Below are 17488 nucleotides of genomic sequence, written 5' to 3'. Positions count from 1 at the left end.
TTTTTTCACCATCATTTCATTTTGTTTTTCAGCCATTTTTTTTCTTCTTTTTTTGTAAAAAAAACACGATCAATAAACTAAAAAAAATTTTACAAAATTAATAATTGAAAACTAAAAAGTCAACTAGCCGATCTTTATATATGAGAGCGACAAAAATTGTCCAATATATAATCGAATAAAAAAAAACAGTTCGAATATGCAAACAAGTTTCGCCATCTATTGGTTAATTTCAAAATTTAATTTAAAAATTTTCAAACGCAACAAGATATTTTTTGGGAAGAGAAAAGAATCCAAAGGATTTTTTTTCTCTCAATTTTAATAATTTTTCTTCATTCAATAAATGGTAATAATATATAGATTCAATTTGTTTGAAAAGAAAAAAAAATTTTTTTTTTTTTGGTTGAAATGATCAATGAACATGATCATTTCAAGATTTCATTCATTTCATTTCATGTGTAATTATAATAATAGAGAATAATTTTTTTTCTGATTTTTTTTTTGTACAACAGCAATAACAATTGTGAGAAAAGAATTAAATGGATATGATGGGCGTTGTGTGTGTGTGTGTGTGTGTGTGTGTCCGAGTTTGGTTTATTGATTTACTGCCGTGTTGTTGTTGTTGTTACAATGATGAGCATTTTTTTTTGTTTCTGTCTATCAGTTCTATGTGTTTGATCTTTAATTGTTGTTATTATTATGATACAAATTTTGAAAAAAAAAACGAAACGAAACGAAAAAAAAACAAACAAAATAACAGATTTGGATGTGTATATGTGGACATTTTCAATGTTGTTTTTGTTTTTAAATCGGACGATTAATGAATGATGATGATGAGAAAAAAAAATCAAGGTAAACACAAACACACACACACACACAAAGACAAAGACAAGACGCACTACACACAAAACATATATGTAACGAGGGTTAACGAATACCGAAAACAAAAAAAAAGAAGAAAAAAAATTTCAAACAAAATTTGTCAATGTATGGTGTGTGTTTCTTACATAATTTTTTTTTTTGTTTTTTGTTTTATTTTGTTTTTTGTTTTGCTTCATCGCCACTCTTTTACATTTTTTATTTATTTTATTTTATTATTATTATTATGAAATCCATACTGGATATAAGTATTATTATTATTATTATTATTAAGGATTATTATTTATTTATTTATTATTATTATTATCATTATAAAATTCAACCGTTAATCGTTTGATGAATCATTTCATTGTTTTTTTTTTGTTTTTTTCTCATCAATATAAAAAAATTTCCATCATCATCGATTAATATTTCGAAAGATTACTATCGATACATCGAATCGAATATAAATGAATGAATGAAGTGATGAATGGATGGATGTACGGACATTCGATTTTTGATGATGATTCGAATTGTGAATTCTTTCTTTTATATTATAATAATTACCATACATATCTATCATCTCGATCATGATAATTGATAGTCTTGATGATGATTAACGGCAATTATCAAACGATGATGGTCATTTTTAAAGATGATAATGATTCGATTCATAGAAACAATTTTGGTGAATATGAGAAAAAAACCAACGACAAATGAATCAATGCAAAATGTTTTCATCACACATTCAATTATGATGGCCAGAAATTGAACAGAAGAACTACCCTTTCACGATGATCTTTGATGTTTGATGATATATATTTATTTATTCGCATCCGATCAAAAATGTTCATCTTCAAGGTTTATTATTTCTTCAGTCTTCATTTCGTCTTCTACATGAATGAATGAATATGATGAGCCATATAATTTGCAATGAGAAAATAGTGAAACGATGATGATGATGATGATTATTTTATGTGAAAAAAAACAACATAGTCGAGCAATAATATGATGATGATGATGAATTTGGATTCAAAACGATCCAAAGAAAAAAAAAATGATGACAACAAAAAAAATTTTGAATCTAATTCAAACCAACAATGTGAATGCAAACAAAAATCAAGTCTTTTTCTTGCTACAAATTGGTGATATTTTTTTCAATCATTTGTTAATATTCGTGTTTGATGATGATGATGATGGCTTTATTTACGAAACGAATGAATGAATGATGAAATTCTACAAACGAAAAAAACAAGAATGATTAATTTCAATGAAAAAAAAATATTCAAATTATTCATTTACCTATGTGTGTGTGTGTGGTGCAGGGGTGTGCGTGGATTAAATTTTGCATCAAATGAACAGAAAAAAAACTGATAATAAACATTGAAGAATGCTAAAAAAAGATTCTACGCAATTTGAATGTGGAATGGAAGTGGAAAAAGTCATTTCATTCGAAAAAAAAGAAATAAATAATTTGTTGTTGTTGTTGTTGTTGTTGAAAACGTTGTTGTTCCGTGTTTTGATTGATGATGGATAAAGATTGGAAATTCGGACGAAAATATTTTTTCCATTTTTGTTACTTGGCACAATTCTTGGAATATTTCTTCAATATTTTTTTTTTGATTTGTTTGGTGGGTTTTTTAATTCTCGAATTCAAATTCTGAGGAAAAATTTTCTTCTTCTCGCTAATTGAATAAATAAACTTGAATATATTGTTTTTAGGTATTCGTCTGAGATTTGCGGGAAATATAACCAAAAAAAAAAACGAGACGAAATAAAACGACGAAACATAGACTTAGATATTTTGACAAGATTTCAAATATGATGACTGCTATAGATGATGTTGTGAAGAAACAAACGAAATGAAAAAAAAACACACACACACATACACACGATGGGAAGAAAAATAGATTTTTTTTTTGTTTTTGTTTTTTTTTTGGTTGACAATTCCATACGTTGATGCTGTGGGCAATGATGATTTTTTTTTGTTTATATATAAAAAATGATGATGATTGATGATCGATGATGATCAATGGATGTGATGGTTGTATATGTTTTTTTTTCAATTATTCATTATTGCTTCGAAATTTTTTTGTTCCTTTTCATGTCATATGATGAATGTGCGTTTATGAAGAAGACGATTTATTTTTTTTATTCTTTTTTTTTCAAACGAAAACAAATGATAAAATGATTAAAATCCACACATATGTACACACACGCACACACATATTCATTCAGATTCAGATGGAAACCGTCTTTTTGGCAGCACATTCATCACAAACACGAACCGGATGATCCCAACCACGTGATGGTACCATTTTACGTTGCAGTGAACAATCATCACAAACACCTTGACCACAAGCTCGACAATGATGTATGGGTATTTTTTCATTAAATTCTAATTTACATCGATTACAATTGGTTATATCTTTATCCGGTATCCAATAATCTGGTCTTGCAGAATCTTTGATCCAGCCTTTATTAAAGAAAAAGAATTTAGTATTTAAAGTTTAAATGAAATAAAACAAAATCCAAGGTGAATTTTAGAGCCAAAAATTTTTCACAAGGTTAATGATTAATTAATGTGAAACGAAAACACAAACAAAACAAAAATAAGGCTCATTACAAACTCACTTTTAAACTCACCCAATGAATAATCGATGGTCTGTAGTACTGAACCTAATGTTGTTTGTAATGCTTCAGACATTTTTCGTGCCGTTACTTCTCCATTCAATGAATCTGGATATCGTTGTCCTAATTTATATAAAATTAAGAATTGATGAATTTCATCTACCATCATAATTATAAAAAAAATCTCAAACTGACCTTTTTCAAAACAAATGTCACAAACACGTACAGGTTGATCACCCCAGCCACGTTCAGGTACTGGTTGATATTTTGATGAACATTCTGCACAGAATCCACCACCACAACGACGGCTAGATTTTAAAGAAGAGAAAATTTAATAAATAATTCAAATATATATCACCATTTGAATTAATACATACCAATGATGTTTCTTTTCCAATGGTTCAAATTCTTTTTCACATTTACCACAATGTTGTATACGTGCATTCGGTACCCAATAACTTGGATTAATCTGATCAGCAACCCAGCTACCAATCATTTTTGATGGTTTAGCTGAAATATTTGTTACAGTTTCGGAAAGATAATTAACCGAATCGACAACTTTTTGTGCTGAATTTTGTTGGCCACATTGTGTACCGGGGAATGGTTCCTGTTGTTCGTTTGATTCCGATGATGATGATTGCGGTTGATCCGATGACCAAAACATTGATGTTATCCAAAAAGATAATAAATTGTTCAACAAAAACAAATGAATGAAAAAAAATTAATTAGCAATTGAAAATAACCAAAACGAGAATCTCAAACAAACAAAAACAACGCAATAATCACAAGCACACAAACACACATTGCGCTCCATCACCAACAGCAACAACAACAACAACAACAACAACACGATATCATTATCATGAATTAGCAAGAAAAAAAACTGTGGGTGTTTTAGTTGTTGTTGATTTCGCATAGCAGGATAAAAAAAACAAACAAAAAAAAACAAATGAAAAAAAAAACTTAAATCATCCTTTTTCACAGAACAAAACAGACAAGACAAGACCAGACCAGATTTGGCTATATCTAGCATTACATAACTATCATATCATTTTCATCATCATCATCATAATCACATGATGATGGAAAAGAAAATCGCTACATATGCATTACATTCATTCATAATGAGTACATCAATCGAGTATATTAAGTTTTTTCCTTAATAACCCAAATTAAAAAAAAAAAATTTTTTTTTGATTTTTTTTTCACTGTAATTTGATCAAACTATCTATCTGAAGATGATGATAAAAACATTTTTTACTTACATCTTCCCAAACATGAAGTATTTCTTTATGTACAACCGTTAATTCGGTTGGTTCTTTATTACCATACCAATATTGTCTTGAACGATAAATGATACCACAAAGACGACATTCCAATACAAAACCAGCCCATGCATATTTAGCTAGACCAACCCATGTTGAATCGGAAGATCCATATGGTTTTGATTGTACTTCAATCTCTTCACCACGTTCAAAACATGATGTACAATAGAAAATTTGATTGGAATATTGATGTTGATATTTACATTTGGAATTACTTTTATGTGGTATGCCATCATGTGAATGATTCATTGAAAGCATACATCGAGACCTAATTAATTCCATACAAAAAAAAATCAAATTATAACAAAAAAAAAAATAGGAATAAAATAAAAGAAAAACATACTTGCAAGATAGGCAGTGTTCGGAACAGGTAAAATATTCATCCGGAAATGGATTCAATGTTATTTTGGATATTTCACCCGAAAATTTTTGGCTCAACACTTTTAATGCATTGAATATGACGGCCGGTGTACGTGCTGAACGAACTGTTGTGTTTGTTAGATGACGATGTACTGTACGTCGTAATTGATCAAAATCTGTCGGTGGCATCAATGTCTGTATGCCAACATATTCAAATGCACTGTATGCTTCGGTCGATAAGGACATTTTATTAAAACGTTGACGTATAACATCTTCGGGTGCGAGATCATTTTCTGTCCAATTCAACCGTAAGAAAAGGATTAAAATCCACAAACACACACACAGAGAGAGAGAGAGAAAAAAAACACTTACCTTGATGTAAAACATCAGTATGGACAGTTTCATGGAATATAATAACAACTGGACCCAGATCCGAAAGGGTACATTGTAAATTACAACGTTGCGATGCTGCCCGTAATTCTTTAGCAAAATGTTTAATATATGCTTGTGATGCTGAACCAAGAAATGTAAATAAATCATTATGTAAACGTTCAGCACGTGTACGATAAATAATAACATCGCTAATGGCAAGCACTTTTAATAATAAACGTGTACGACGATTATTATTATCGGATAAACCTAATAAACCTTCTGTATCGATTGTTAATACACGACGACGACGATCATATGAACACCATATACCAATAGTACAGGAATTTTGTGTTGGACTTGTACGAAATACTTCCATACAATCATAAAACGTATAATTTAATGTATGTGATTTGCCTTCACCAGTATTACCAAATATCGATACCACTTTAACCAATTTATTGGATTGACAACCAAGTTTAGCAATAAATTCTTCAACAGTTTTTACTTGCAACACTTCTTCCGCATCAATGAGTAGAAAACAATCCGGTTTACATGTTTCATTATATTGATCATCAACATCATGATTTGGATGATCCAAAAAATCATCCAAATTCTGATTCTGATTTGTTTGATCAGATATATTCGATGATGATGATGATGATGATGCCGATGATGATTCGGAATTTGTTCTATTCTTATTAAAACCATTTAATTTTAATGTGGCAGCCTGATGATTATCTAATGACGGTGGTGGTGATGATGATGATGAATTTCCTAATGATAATTGTGCTACATCAGGCAAAAGAATTTGATGGTGGTTATCCATGGAGGCTGTTGTCGAATCAAACGTAGATTTCGTCGATTTAGGTGGTGTTGTCGATAGATTAACATCGGACCAGCCATTTTTTCCATTAGCTCCACCATTATTATTATCGTTGTCAAAATCCAACAACGGATCATCTGTATCTAACGGCATTAGTAATGATGATGATGATGATGATGGTTGCTTTGTTGTTGATTTTGTCGATTTTAAATCTCGGCCACCATTTGTCATCGTCATTGATGTGGTTGTTGTTGTTGTTGATGATGTTTGATTTGTTGCTGTTGATTTTCTATGTCGATTTTTTGTAATCGTTGTTGATGATACATAACCTTCGGAACTATCATCAGATGAGGATGGATCCGATGATGATGATGATGATGTTGTTGATGATGAATGTTTTTTATTTGCGTCGTCGTCTTTTCCAATAGTGGTCGATGATATATTTTTCTTTTTATTCAATAATGATGATTTTATAATTCCACCATCAGCGCTATCACCGCCACCACCACCACCATCATCATCATCAACATCGATAATGGTATTAGTTGACGATGTTTTTTTATCTGAATTTTGTTGTTGTTGTTGTTGTTGTTGTCGTTTCTTTTTCTTTTTTGATTTACTTGATGATGACGTTGTTGTAGATAACGTTGTTGAAGCCGTTTTTAATATTGTTTCTGTTGTTGAGTCAAATTCAATCTTTTTTGCTGCTGTTTCTTTGTCGTTTTCTTCTTCTTCTTCTTCTTCTACAAAATCGTCTTCAACAATTGGATCAGAAAATGGTGATGTTGATAGAATTTTTTCGTGATTAGTTAACGGTATTTTATTTAAATTATTCTGATTTTTATTAATTATCGCCGGTGGTGTTTGATTATTATTGGTCACTGAACGTATTGATGACGAATTTGTCGTTGTTGGTAATGACGGAGTCTTTTTACGAGCCAGCGTAAATTTTATTTAAAACAATTTGTTTTGTATATGAACAAAAAAAAATTTTTTATTCGATATCCGTCAACAAACTAGACGATTCTCGTTGTCGCTGTTGTTATTGTTGATTTTCAATTCGAATATATTGATTATTATGATTCACACAAAATTGATTCGCGGTCGTCAATGGATTATTTTCATCAACAATCAATGACAGTCGATAATGATGATGATGATGCAAATGGAAATTGTCAATTCGTTGTTTATCGATGGTAATAATATAATAATGATGATTCACACACAATTCACAGGGTAATTGTCACAATAGTAATCGGCCAATATTTAATCTGTTTTGTTTGGTTGAGTTAGAAATCAAATTAGAATCAATAAGAAATGAAAATTTTAACAAAAAAAATATAAAATTTTAAATATGAAAGACAAACAGCTTTTTTGGTAATGGCAAAAAACAAAACAAAACAAAAAATCCAATCACGACGTAATAAATCTGTCAAATGACCACACCACTACCACCGTAATTATCATCATAACAGTTATTACAGTAATGTGTGATACGAGATAGAGAGAGAGAAAGAGAGAGTGTGAAAGAGATAATGCAATGAATCATGTGAAACGATAACAAATCATGTGAAATATTGATAAATTGAAATTGGATGTCGTTTACCTGATTATCAGATTCAATGATTTTTTCCTATCAGAAACAACAACAACATAAAAAGCAATCACAGTGCCAATATGTCTAGCAATATGGACATGCTAATCAATTATTATTTGATCTATAAACAAAAAAAAATTATAAAAAAGGGAGATTTTTCTCATTTTTGTAAACAAAACAAAACAAAAAACATTCATAACCAACAGGATACACAAACACACACATTAATGTCATGTCATGTAATCAACTATTCTAAAACAATACCACGACGACTACGACAACCAACCAACCAATAATTATCATTTTGTATATAATCTGTTTTTTCATTCAGCATCAGGTGACAATTATGTGTGTGTGTGTGCGCGCGCGTGTTGCAATACCGTTATAAAATTGCGAAATTAACATTTTAAGCATAGAAAAAAACTTTTTTTTTACTCAGTCAATAACTTGATTTGACAATAATATTTACAAATGGTATATACAAAAATGTTTACCAAAAAAAAAACGAATTTTTCAACAACAATTTGATAAATAAATGTCATCAATGTCGTGGATAGATTCAAGTTGAAAATAATCAAATACATTTTATTCATTCATTCAATGATGAATGATGATCACTGTTGGTGATGGTAATGGTGATGGTGATGAATCACAAGCAAAATCATCACATCATCGTTCTTATGGAACAACAGCAACAAGAGAAAAAAAAGAGAACATTTGCAATAATAAGAAAACTCTTGAAACACATACATACAGAGTGTGTGATTGGCAAACAACAGCAATGAAAAAAAAAATTCCAAGGTAAAACTGAATCATCAACATACACACACACAGATACAAACACATCCTACTTATGGTTGAAAAAAAAATGAAAAAAAACTACTGGCAATTCTAAAACATCCAAAAATTGTGTTTGTGTGTATGCGTTTATAAAATACACATTCATTTACATTCCATTGTCTCTTTCAATCATCATCATCATCATCATCATCAAAAAGTGGTGGCCACCATCATCATCACTATAATAGATACCTGGTGGATATAAACGTATTTATAATATAAATACAGCAAAGCAAAAGTGAAATGAAAAAAAGGTGCGCATTTAATCATCACATCATTTTTCAAATTAAAAAAATAACCACTTCATATTTTGTTCCAGGAAGAATTTTTTGATCGAAAATGTATCGTCAAAAAAATTCAATTAATGAATGATGACATTTTTTTTGTTCTGTATCAACATAACATTTAAACACATGTAATAATCATGATTGTTTTTATTGGAAATTTACAATTTCCATTGATTTAATATATTCAATCATTCATTCATACAAAGACACATAACCTTAACCTTCAAATGTAAATTCATTCAGTGCAAATGAGGAATAATCAGAGCAAATGTTTTCACATCGTTCATACAAACACACACACATACACACCTTCAATCATCTGCATCAAATCAAACGTTCTTAACATCTTAATTGGATAAATTATGTGAGAGAGAGAAAAAAACAACAAATTACAATTTACATAATAATCATGGAAATTTGAATAAATGGAAAACCTTCTTCTTCTTCTACAACCGAGTAACGTTCCTGACAAAAGGGTAAAACTTGAAAAAAAAAATTTGATTGGAAATTTTCCATAAAATGTTATGTTCTGTTTTTTTTTCATTTATTGCGTTACATCCAAACAGAAAAATTTTATTGATCATTGATTACATCATCACAACTACACCGATGAACTTTGTTTAAAAACATTCAACAACTTAAATCATCCAAATCGAAAAAAAATCAATTATTCGAAAAAATCAGTAATTTGAAACAGCAAAAAAAACTACGCATTTCATCGAAAACAAACAAAAAATACTCCCCCCTACCCACTATACAAAAAGAAAGATATTGATTTTTGTCGATATGATTTTTTTCCCCGTTCGATATTGCATCATCATATAAGCAAAAAACAACAGCAACAGCAACAACAACAAAATGGAAACTTTCTAATCAGCAAAAAAATCTCTTTAGCTGAAATGCAGTTCAGAGCACAGCAGTGATAAAAAAATAACGTTTTTTTTAATAATCAAAATAATTATTCTTGTGAAGGTCGAGGGTTTCGATGCTGATGATGATTTGCACTGGAATAATTTTAATCGTACAAACACACACACACACACTACTCATCAATATCCATGACGACAAACGTCATTGATTTTTAATTCGATCATCATCATCATCATCATTGCAATCAACATCACACCACAATAAAAACCATCAATAATGTATCAATCAATCATACAACAATTCAAATTCAAACAAATCATGTACAAATATCATAATCATCATCATCATCATTTCAATATAAAATGATTATGCCATCACATCAATCAGAAATAAAAAGCGCCAAAAATTTTAAAAAAAAATTGGATTCAAAACAAAACAAAAAAATTCTCTCAAGCACCATCTAACGGATGGATGGTAATCACAACCACCAAAAAAAAAATTAGGTACACAGAAAAAACAGCTGATCTTAAAACAACCAAAAACAAAACGAAGAAAAAAAAAGTAGATCAGGATGATGATGTCGTCATCATTTTGATGATGGTTAGACAAAACAAAACGAAACGAAAAATCTCATATGACATCTTTAGTGAAAGAAAAAAAAAAATACAAACAAAGAAATGGATATATGGGCGAACACCAAAAAAACCAGAAAACACTGGAGCAAATAGATATTTGGCTGTCATTATTATCATCACCATCAACAACATTACTTCATCGTTTTTCAACCAACAAGTTTTTCTATAATTCGTTTTTTTTTGTTTTCCTCTTTCTCTCTCTTTTTTTTCATTCGGATTATTACTGGTTGTCGATGTCATTAAAACATATATTACACACACACACATTTGTGAATGAATTTGCTACTTCTCTCTCTCTCTACCCGTAATTTCATAAATAAAACATCCTCATCAATGATTCTTGTTTGTTTGTGTAGTTGCATGAAATATATGAATTTCATATATTTCATGCAACTACCAACTGCTTTTCTGCTGTTGTTAATGAAATTTTTTTGTTTGTTTACGGATGAGATGATTTGTTATAATTTAACAAGCAAAAAAAAAAAAAAACAAAAAATTATTATTCTACTAACCTTTTTTTTCACAAATTGAATAATCATTCAAAGAATCAATATCGATAATCTTGTTCTGTGAAAATGAAAATTTCAGGAAATGAAGAATGGAACACAAATTTCTGTGGAAAAAAAATGTTGTTTGATCGGTAGTGAGGTATTTGATGGTTGTTGTTGTTGTTGTTAATTTTCGATTTTGATTTGAAATGGTCAATCAATCGATACAGATGAGATCTTTTTTTTCTATTATAAACACACCAATTCACAAATATTGAAAAAGTGAAATTGATTGATTCTTCCTAAGAATAATAATAATAATAATCAGCTGTAAACAAAAAAAATCAATGAATTATTATTACGAAATTAATTCATTTTTATAAATATAGAAAAGTGTGAAATAAGAGAAAAAATCAAATTTGAATTGTAATAGATTGCAATCATATCACATATGTGCCTGTGACTGTTCCATTATAGATAGATGATTCACAATGGCACGTACATCGTTTTTATTCTTTCGATCATCCTTAAAGGATGATGATAATGATAATGATAATGATCGACATTCATCTATGTATATAAAATTAAAAAAAATGGGGATGGAAAAGAAATTGTTGAAAAATTCGCGGGGAAAAAGTGCATATAACGAACTTGGATTTGGTGGTGTTTGTGTTGTGTATCGATCGAACTTTTTTTCACATTTTTTTCCTTTTCCTTGTTGTTGATTTACTACTGATTTATTGAATTGAATTTCGATTTTAACAACAACAACAAAAAATTATTAAGCCGCGTAGCAACAACAAACAAATGATGACAACTCAAATGATGATGGCAGCATAGGCAGGCAGGCAAGCAAGCAGGCAATGTAATGATTTGAAAAGTGAATATTTTGTCATCAAAGTCAAATACACAAACACAGAAACAGAGATACACAAAAATTCTGAATTTGAATTTTTTCTTATCAAAATACAGGAATAATGAAGAAAATTTCGTTGATTTTTTTTGGGTTAATTATACAATAATGATAAAGCGACTGACAACTAGCTCAATTCAAATAGTTCGAATTCAAACAACAAAATACAAAATTTGATTTTGGTGTGTGTGTGTGTGTGTATGTGTTTAGGATATCATTATCATCATCATTATTAAACAGTAAAAATGTTCAATTCAAAAAAAAAACAACACTTACAAAACAAAAATTGACTACTAATAAAAATATACAGGTGTTGTCGTTGTTGTTAGTTATATCAAATGATGATGATGATTATCAATTCAATTTGATAAATTCAGAGAATTGACGATAAGTAGTTTTTTTTTAAAAATTGTCAGAAATATTTAGTTTTGTTCTTATAAACATAGCCGTTAATATCAATAGTTGATAGTAGTAGTACAATTATGATGATGACAATATATCATATATAATTCATTGGTGATGGTTGATAATGAGAGAGAGAGAGCTAGGGGTACGCGGTTCCAACAACATAAGATAATATAATATTCTCTTATTTAGCAGCAAATTGCAATTTTCAAACAAAAAAAAAACATTCAAAATGATGATGACTTTGAAAGAATCAATGATCAATGATGAAATTTCACACATATACACACACACACAAAGAAACTTTTTTTTTCTTTCTTGATTCAGATACATGAATAAACCATTTGTATATTTGTGCATTTATTATTGTTGCAAACAGGGGGAAAGAAGAAGAATGTTAAAATGAAAAAAATGAGATAAAGCAAAGAAAAAAAATCGAATAAAAATATACAATGAATGATGTAGAAGAGAATGATGGATATTATAAACGACGCACATCAAAAATAACTAAAAAAAAAAATCTCTAAAACCAAAACAACAACAACAACAACAACAACAGCAACGAAATGAAAACAATAACAAAAAGGTTACCACTACAACAATGTCAAAAGTAGTAGCATATGAATTTTGTTATTCATAAATGACATTTGTATTTTTTTTGTGTTTATGTTTACATTTACATCACATCGCGTACGAGGTAGTGGTATGTAATAATAATAATAAATCTATTTAATTTTGAAGCAAAAAAAAATGATGATGATGAGGAGGAAGAATTTATTTGTGTGATGGAAAAGAAATAACATTGAATAAAAAAAAAAATAAAAATAAAAATGTTGAGAATGATGATGATAAATCATATGGACGAAACAAAAAAACTGTCTGAACAATGACAGAAAGTTGTTGTTGTTGTCTAAATTTAAATTCACAGGATGAGATATGTGATTTCTTTATTCAAGCACAATATAATATAAAAATGAAGATGAAAAAAATCACCTTATCTTCTCCCTCTATCTGTGTGTGTGTGTGTGTGTATAGAAATTTATGTCAGGATCATTCATATACCACTACCATCACCATGATACTACTACAACGATCGTTTTTTTTTTGAAGAACATCTGGTCTTCGTGCTTGGTATCTCTCTTCTTTTTTTTCCATTGTTATGGTTTTTTTCTTTGCCATAGCAACCAACATCATCATCATCATCATAATCATCATCAATACAATTTATAGGGTGTTCAAAATTGAATCCTATCACGTGATATTTACCATATATGCCATCTTGTGACGGAATTTGTCATATTTTTGTTATTTTCAACATGATAAACACGTGATTTGTTTTTTCCACTTTTCATTGATGATATAAAGATGATGAATGTGGAACAACAGATATCCGATCAATTTTCCGATGCAATCGAACGACAAGATGATGTAGATGATTTAAATTATCGTTTACAAAATCAACATATCGATCGACAAACAACGAAAATAAATGACGACGACGACTACGATGATGATGATGATTATGGTGACGAAGTTTTATATGATGGTCATGATTTAGACTCGAAAATCGATCCTGATTCAAACAGCAATAATTATTATCAGCCAATATTGAAAAAATTCAGTAAATATGTGGATAAAATCAATATAGATTCATATGAAATTCCACATAAAACGGTGAATTTGTTGAATGAAACGGATAAACGGATGGTTGAAGAACGAAAACGTATCAAAGATAAATGTGATCGTGCAACCGTTGAACAGGTACTTGATCCACGTACACGAATGATACTTTTTAAATTGATAAATCGTGGTTATATTGATGAAATTAATGGCTGTATAAGTACCGGAAAAGAGGCAAATGTTTATCATGCAACATCATCAAAAGATGCTGATGATGGCGGTATTGTGGGCGATAAAGCGGTTAAAATTTATAAAACATCCATCCTAGTATTTAAAGATCGTGATAAATATGTTAATGGTGAATTTCGTTTCCGTCATGGTTATTGTCGCCATAATCCTCGAAAAATGGTACGAACATGGGCTGAAAAAGAGATGCGTAATCTTTGTCGTATACATCAAACGGGTATACGTTGTCCAAAACCATATATACTGCGTAGTCATGTATTGGTCATGGATTTTATTGGCCAAAATGGTATACCGGCACCATTGTTAAAAGATGCCGCATTGAATGAAAATAAATCCCGTGAACTTTATCTTGAATGTATATTGATGATGAGAAAATTATTCAACGAAGCCCATCTGGTACATGCTGATCTAAGTGAATTCAATCTACTATATAATGATGGTACTATCTATATGATCGATGTATCACAATCTGTCGAACATGATCATCCACATGCATTGAATTTTCTACGAAAAGATTGCTCAAATATTAATGATTTTTTCCGTCGAAAAGGTGTGCTAACAATGACCACCAAAGAATTGTTTGATTTTATTATCGATCCAAACATCAATGAAACAAATATTGATCGATATTTGGAAAAAGCACAGGAATTAGCTGAAAAACGATCAACAACTGAAGGAGCACATGATTTGATTGATGTTGATGATGAAGTATTCAAACAGGTTTATATACCACAACGATTAGAACAGGTAACAACATTCGAAGATCGACAACAGAATCGTGATCAAACACATTATAAAACATTGGCTGCATTGAATCAAGAATTGAATGGTCCAATTACGAAACCAGCATTATTGGTGGATGATGATGATGATGGTTCAGATACCAACGACTCTGGAGATGAATCCGCTGATGGTTCGGATAAATCATCTGGTGGTGGATTTCGTCATTCTGCACGACCCAAATACGAAACAGCCGAAGAGAAAAAGGTAAATTTATTTATTTTAATTTAATTAAATTAATTTATTTTTTTCAATTTTCAACTCTGGTTACTGTTTCTGGCAGCAACGTAAACAAGTAATCAAACAAGAGAAACGTGAAAAACGCCAGAATAATAAGATACCGAAACATGTGAAAAAAAGAAAAGAAAAATTGGGCCGTAATAATAAAAAATGAAAATTAAAATCATCATCATGTCACATGAAAACGATTTGTGTGTAATTTTTTCGTCTTTTTCCGTAATTCTTCATAGAAATTACTGCCAGTTTTTTTCGATTTTTCATCACGTTCTAAACGTCTTTTCAATTTGGATGTCATTTTTTTCACTGGCTTCTGTACTGGTGGTAGTGATGGTTTTGTTGTTGATTTTTTTCGTTTGAAATTTTCGGCAATTTCTACTTTTTCCTCTTCATCGCTGTCATTTTCATCATCTTGATTATCATCATTTTCATCATCTTGATTATCATCATTTTCATCATCTTGATTATCATTATTTTTCATTTTGTCATCATTTTTAGTCTCATCATCATCATTATAGTCATCATCCGAATTGTAAAGATTATCCATCGAATCATTCACATCGATTGATCGAATATCATCGCCTTCGAATTCAAGATCAACATCAACTTTACGAAGATCTTGTCGAACTTCAGGATTTTTAGATTTTGATTGAGATTTTTTCAAATTTCGTTGTTGCTGCCGCTGTTGTCTTTCTTCCGATTCTGGTGGCCAAACAAAATAAGGCAATTTACCACGTTGCCAATCGTTTAGTACCATTTTGGAGACAGTATTAATATCTGGTTCACCACCTTTCAATAATTTTCCTGTTGCTTGTGCTAATTTTGTTAGAAAATCAATATGATCATCCCATTCAATGATTTTATATGCTTTTCGTAGATATTCTTTACGAACGCGTTCCAAAACGGTTGGTATATGATCTTCAGGATCGGCAATATTTTCCACACGTACAACACCTCTTAATACGATATCCGTATCTGTATCACCGGATGGATAAACAACACCCGGACAATCGATTAGATAGATTTTCTTCATCAATGTTATATATTGCCAGACTTTAGTTTCGCCTGCAATCGGTGCTACATTACATACTTTTTTTGCACGTAACGTATTGATTACGGATGATTTTCCTACATTTGGATAGCCAATAAAACCGACACTAATCTGTTTTTTATCCGTATGAAGCTGTGAAAATTGTCTTAGTAGATTAATTAAGGCACCTTTACCGAATGGTGTTTTCATCGATGCTTTGAATGCCATCGTAGGATATTCACTGGACAGTGTGGCAATCCATCGTTGTGTTACCCATGTGGGTACTAGATCACATTTGTTCAATAAAAATACAAGATGTTTATGTGGTTTTTCTTTACGTAAATATGTTTCAATATGTTTGGAACGTGTGCCCATTGGATCACGTACATCCAATACTTGTACGACAACATCACTTGAATCGATCACTTTATAAAGTTCATTCCAAATTCGTTTTGATTGTCCTTTTTTCATAACAGCATGTGGCGTTTCTTCACGAAAATCTTGTTCAACAATTAGATTCGAATCTTTACTATCATCATAGTTTTCATTACGTGTTTCCACCGACGATGCATACGTTTGTAGATCTTCAAATTTAAATCGTGGCCGTTTACGTTTAGATTTCTTTCCAAATGTATCTCGAAAACTTTCCGTATCCAATATATGAACTCGTTGAAATTTAGCACGTTCATTGAGCAATGTAATCGGTAATTTTGTCTGTTTCATCACCACTTTATATGGATCTTGAATTGTTTTTTGCATTTCATCTTGAAATTTTTGCAATGAATTCTGTGCAATTGTTCTGGTGTTTCCAAACCATTTTTGATTAGGTGCTACACGGGCCACCGTTCCACTGGATAATTTTCCTTGAAATGGTGCCGCTTTGATGATTTTACCATCCGGATTACGTATGGGATGGGAATTTTTATACATCAACAGACGACGAATCGTCGAACGATCACGTAGATGACTTTCATTGGCATTTCGTGGCCGATCAGGATTCAAACTATGATGTGATTTTCCGGAACTTTGTTTTGATTTATTCACTTTGACCATGATTAATTGTTTGATTGATGGAAAAAAACAATGATTAAAATTTATTGAAATTCTTAGAAAAAAAAATCTATTAAATGGCACAAATGAATTTCACGTGTTTGCAATCGATTCAGAATCGATA

At 30.3% G+C, this 17488-nt stretch overlaps 3 protein-coding genes across 11 annotated transcripts; 1 reads left to right on the top strand and 2 right to left on the bottom strand.

Moving 5' to 3' along the window:
• Positions 1 to 266: 266 nt before the first annotated feature.
• Positions 267 to 13425, bottom strand: LOC124490839 (zinc finger FYVE domain-containing protein 1). 9 transcript variants are annotated; one of them, XM_075730314.1, is made up of 10 exons: positions 12273 to 13425; positions 11108 to 11411; positions 5544 to 7637; positions 5155 to 5464; positions 4752 to 5079; positions 3864 to 4093; positions 3682 to 3794; positions 3502 to 3609; positions 2158 to 3331; positions 267 to 2091 (listed from the first exon to the last, which is right to left on the bottom strand). In XM_075730314.1, the coding sequence occupies exons 3-9, from the start codon at positions 6601 to 6603 to the stop codon at positions 3096 to 3098; spliced, it is 2385 nt and encodes a 794-aa protein (XP_075586429.1). In that variant the 5' UTR covers positions 6604 to 7637; positions 11108 to 11411; positions 12273 to 13425; the 3' UTR covers positions 267 to 2091; positions 2158 to 3095. The 9 variants fall into 9 exon arrangements, with proteins under 9 accessions (XP_075586429.1, XP_075586430.1, XP_075586424.1 ...); XM_075730315.1 differs by having other exon boundaries at positions 11108 to 11385; positions 12273 to 13421; XM_075730309.1 differs by lacking the exon at positions 12273 to 13425 and adding exons at positions 11586 to 11653; positions 11735 to 12210 and having other exon boundaries at positions 3502 to 3794.
• Positions 13426 to 13471: 46 nt separating this feature from the next.
• On the top strand, positions 13472 to 15472 carry RIOK1 (RIO kinase 1). The gene is made up of 2 exons (XM_047053405.2): positions 13472 to 15254; positions 15331 to 15472. The coding sequence occupies exons 1-2, from the start codon at positions 13767 to 13769 to the stop codon at positions 15439 to 15441; spliced, it is 1599 nt and encodes a 532-aa protein (XP_046909361.1). The 5' UTR covers positions 13472 to 13766; the 3' UTR covers positions 15442 to 15472.
• On the bottom strand, positions 15260 to 17484 carry Ns2 (nucleostemin 2). Its single transcript, XM_047053404.2, has one exon. It carries the CDS (start codon positions 17365 to 17367, stop codon positions 15457 to 15459), a length of 1911 nt encoding a protein of 636 aa, XP_046909360.2. The 5' UTR covers positions 17368 to 17484; the 3' UTR covers positions 15260 to 15456.
• Positions 17485 to 17488: the final 4 nt, after the last annotated feature.

Source organism: Dermatophagoides farinae, chromosome 4 (genome assembly GCF_024713945.1).
Source record: "Dermatophagoides farinae isolate YC_2012a chromosome 4, ASM2471394v1, whole genome shotgun sequence".
Classification (NCBI taxonomy): domain Eukaryota; kingdom Metazoa; phylum Arthropoda; class Arachnida; order Sarcoptiformes; family Pyroglyphidae; genus Dermatophagoides; species Dermatophagoides farinae.
This window is presented reverse-complemented; position numbering and strand designations above follow the sequence as displayed.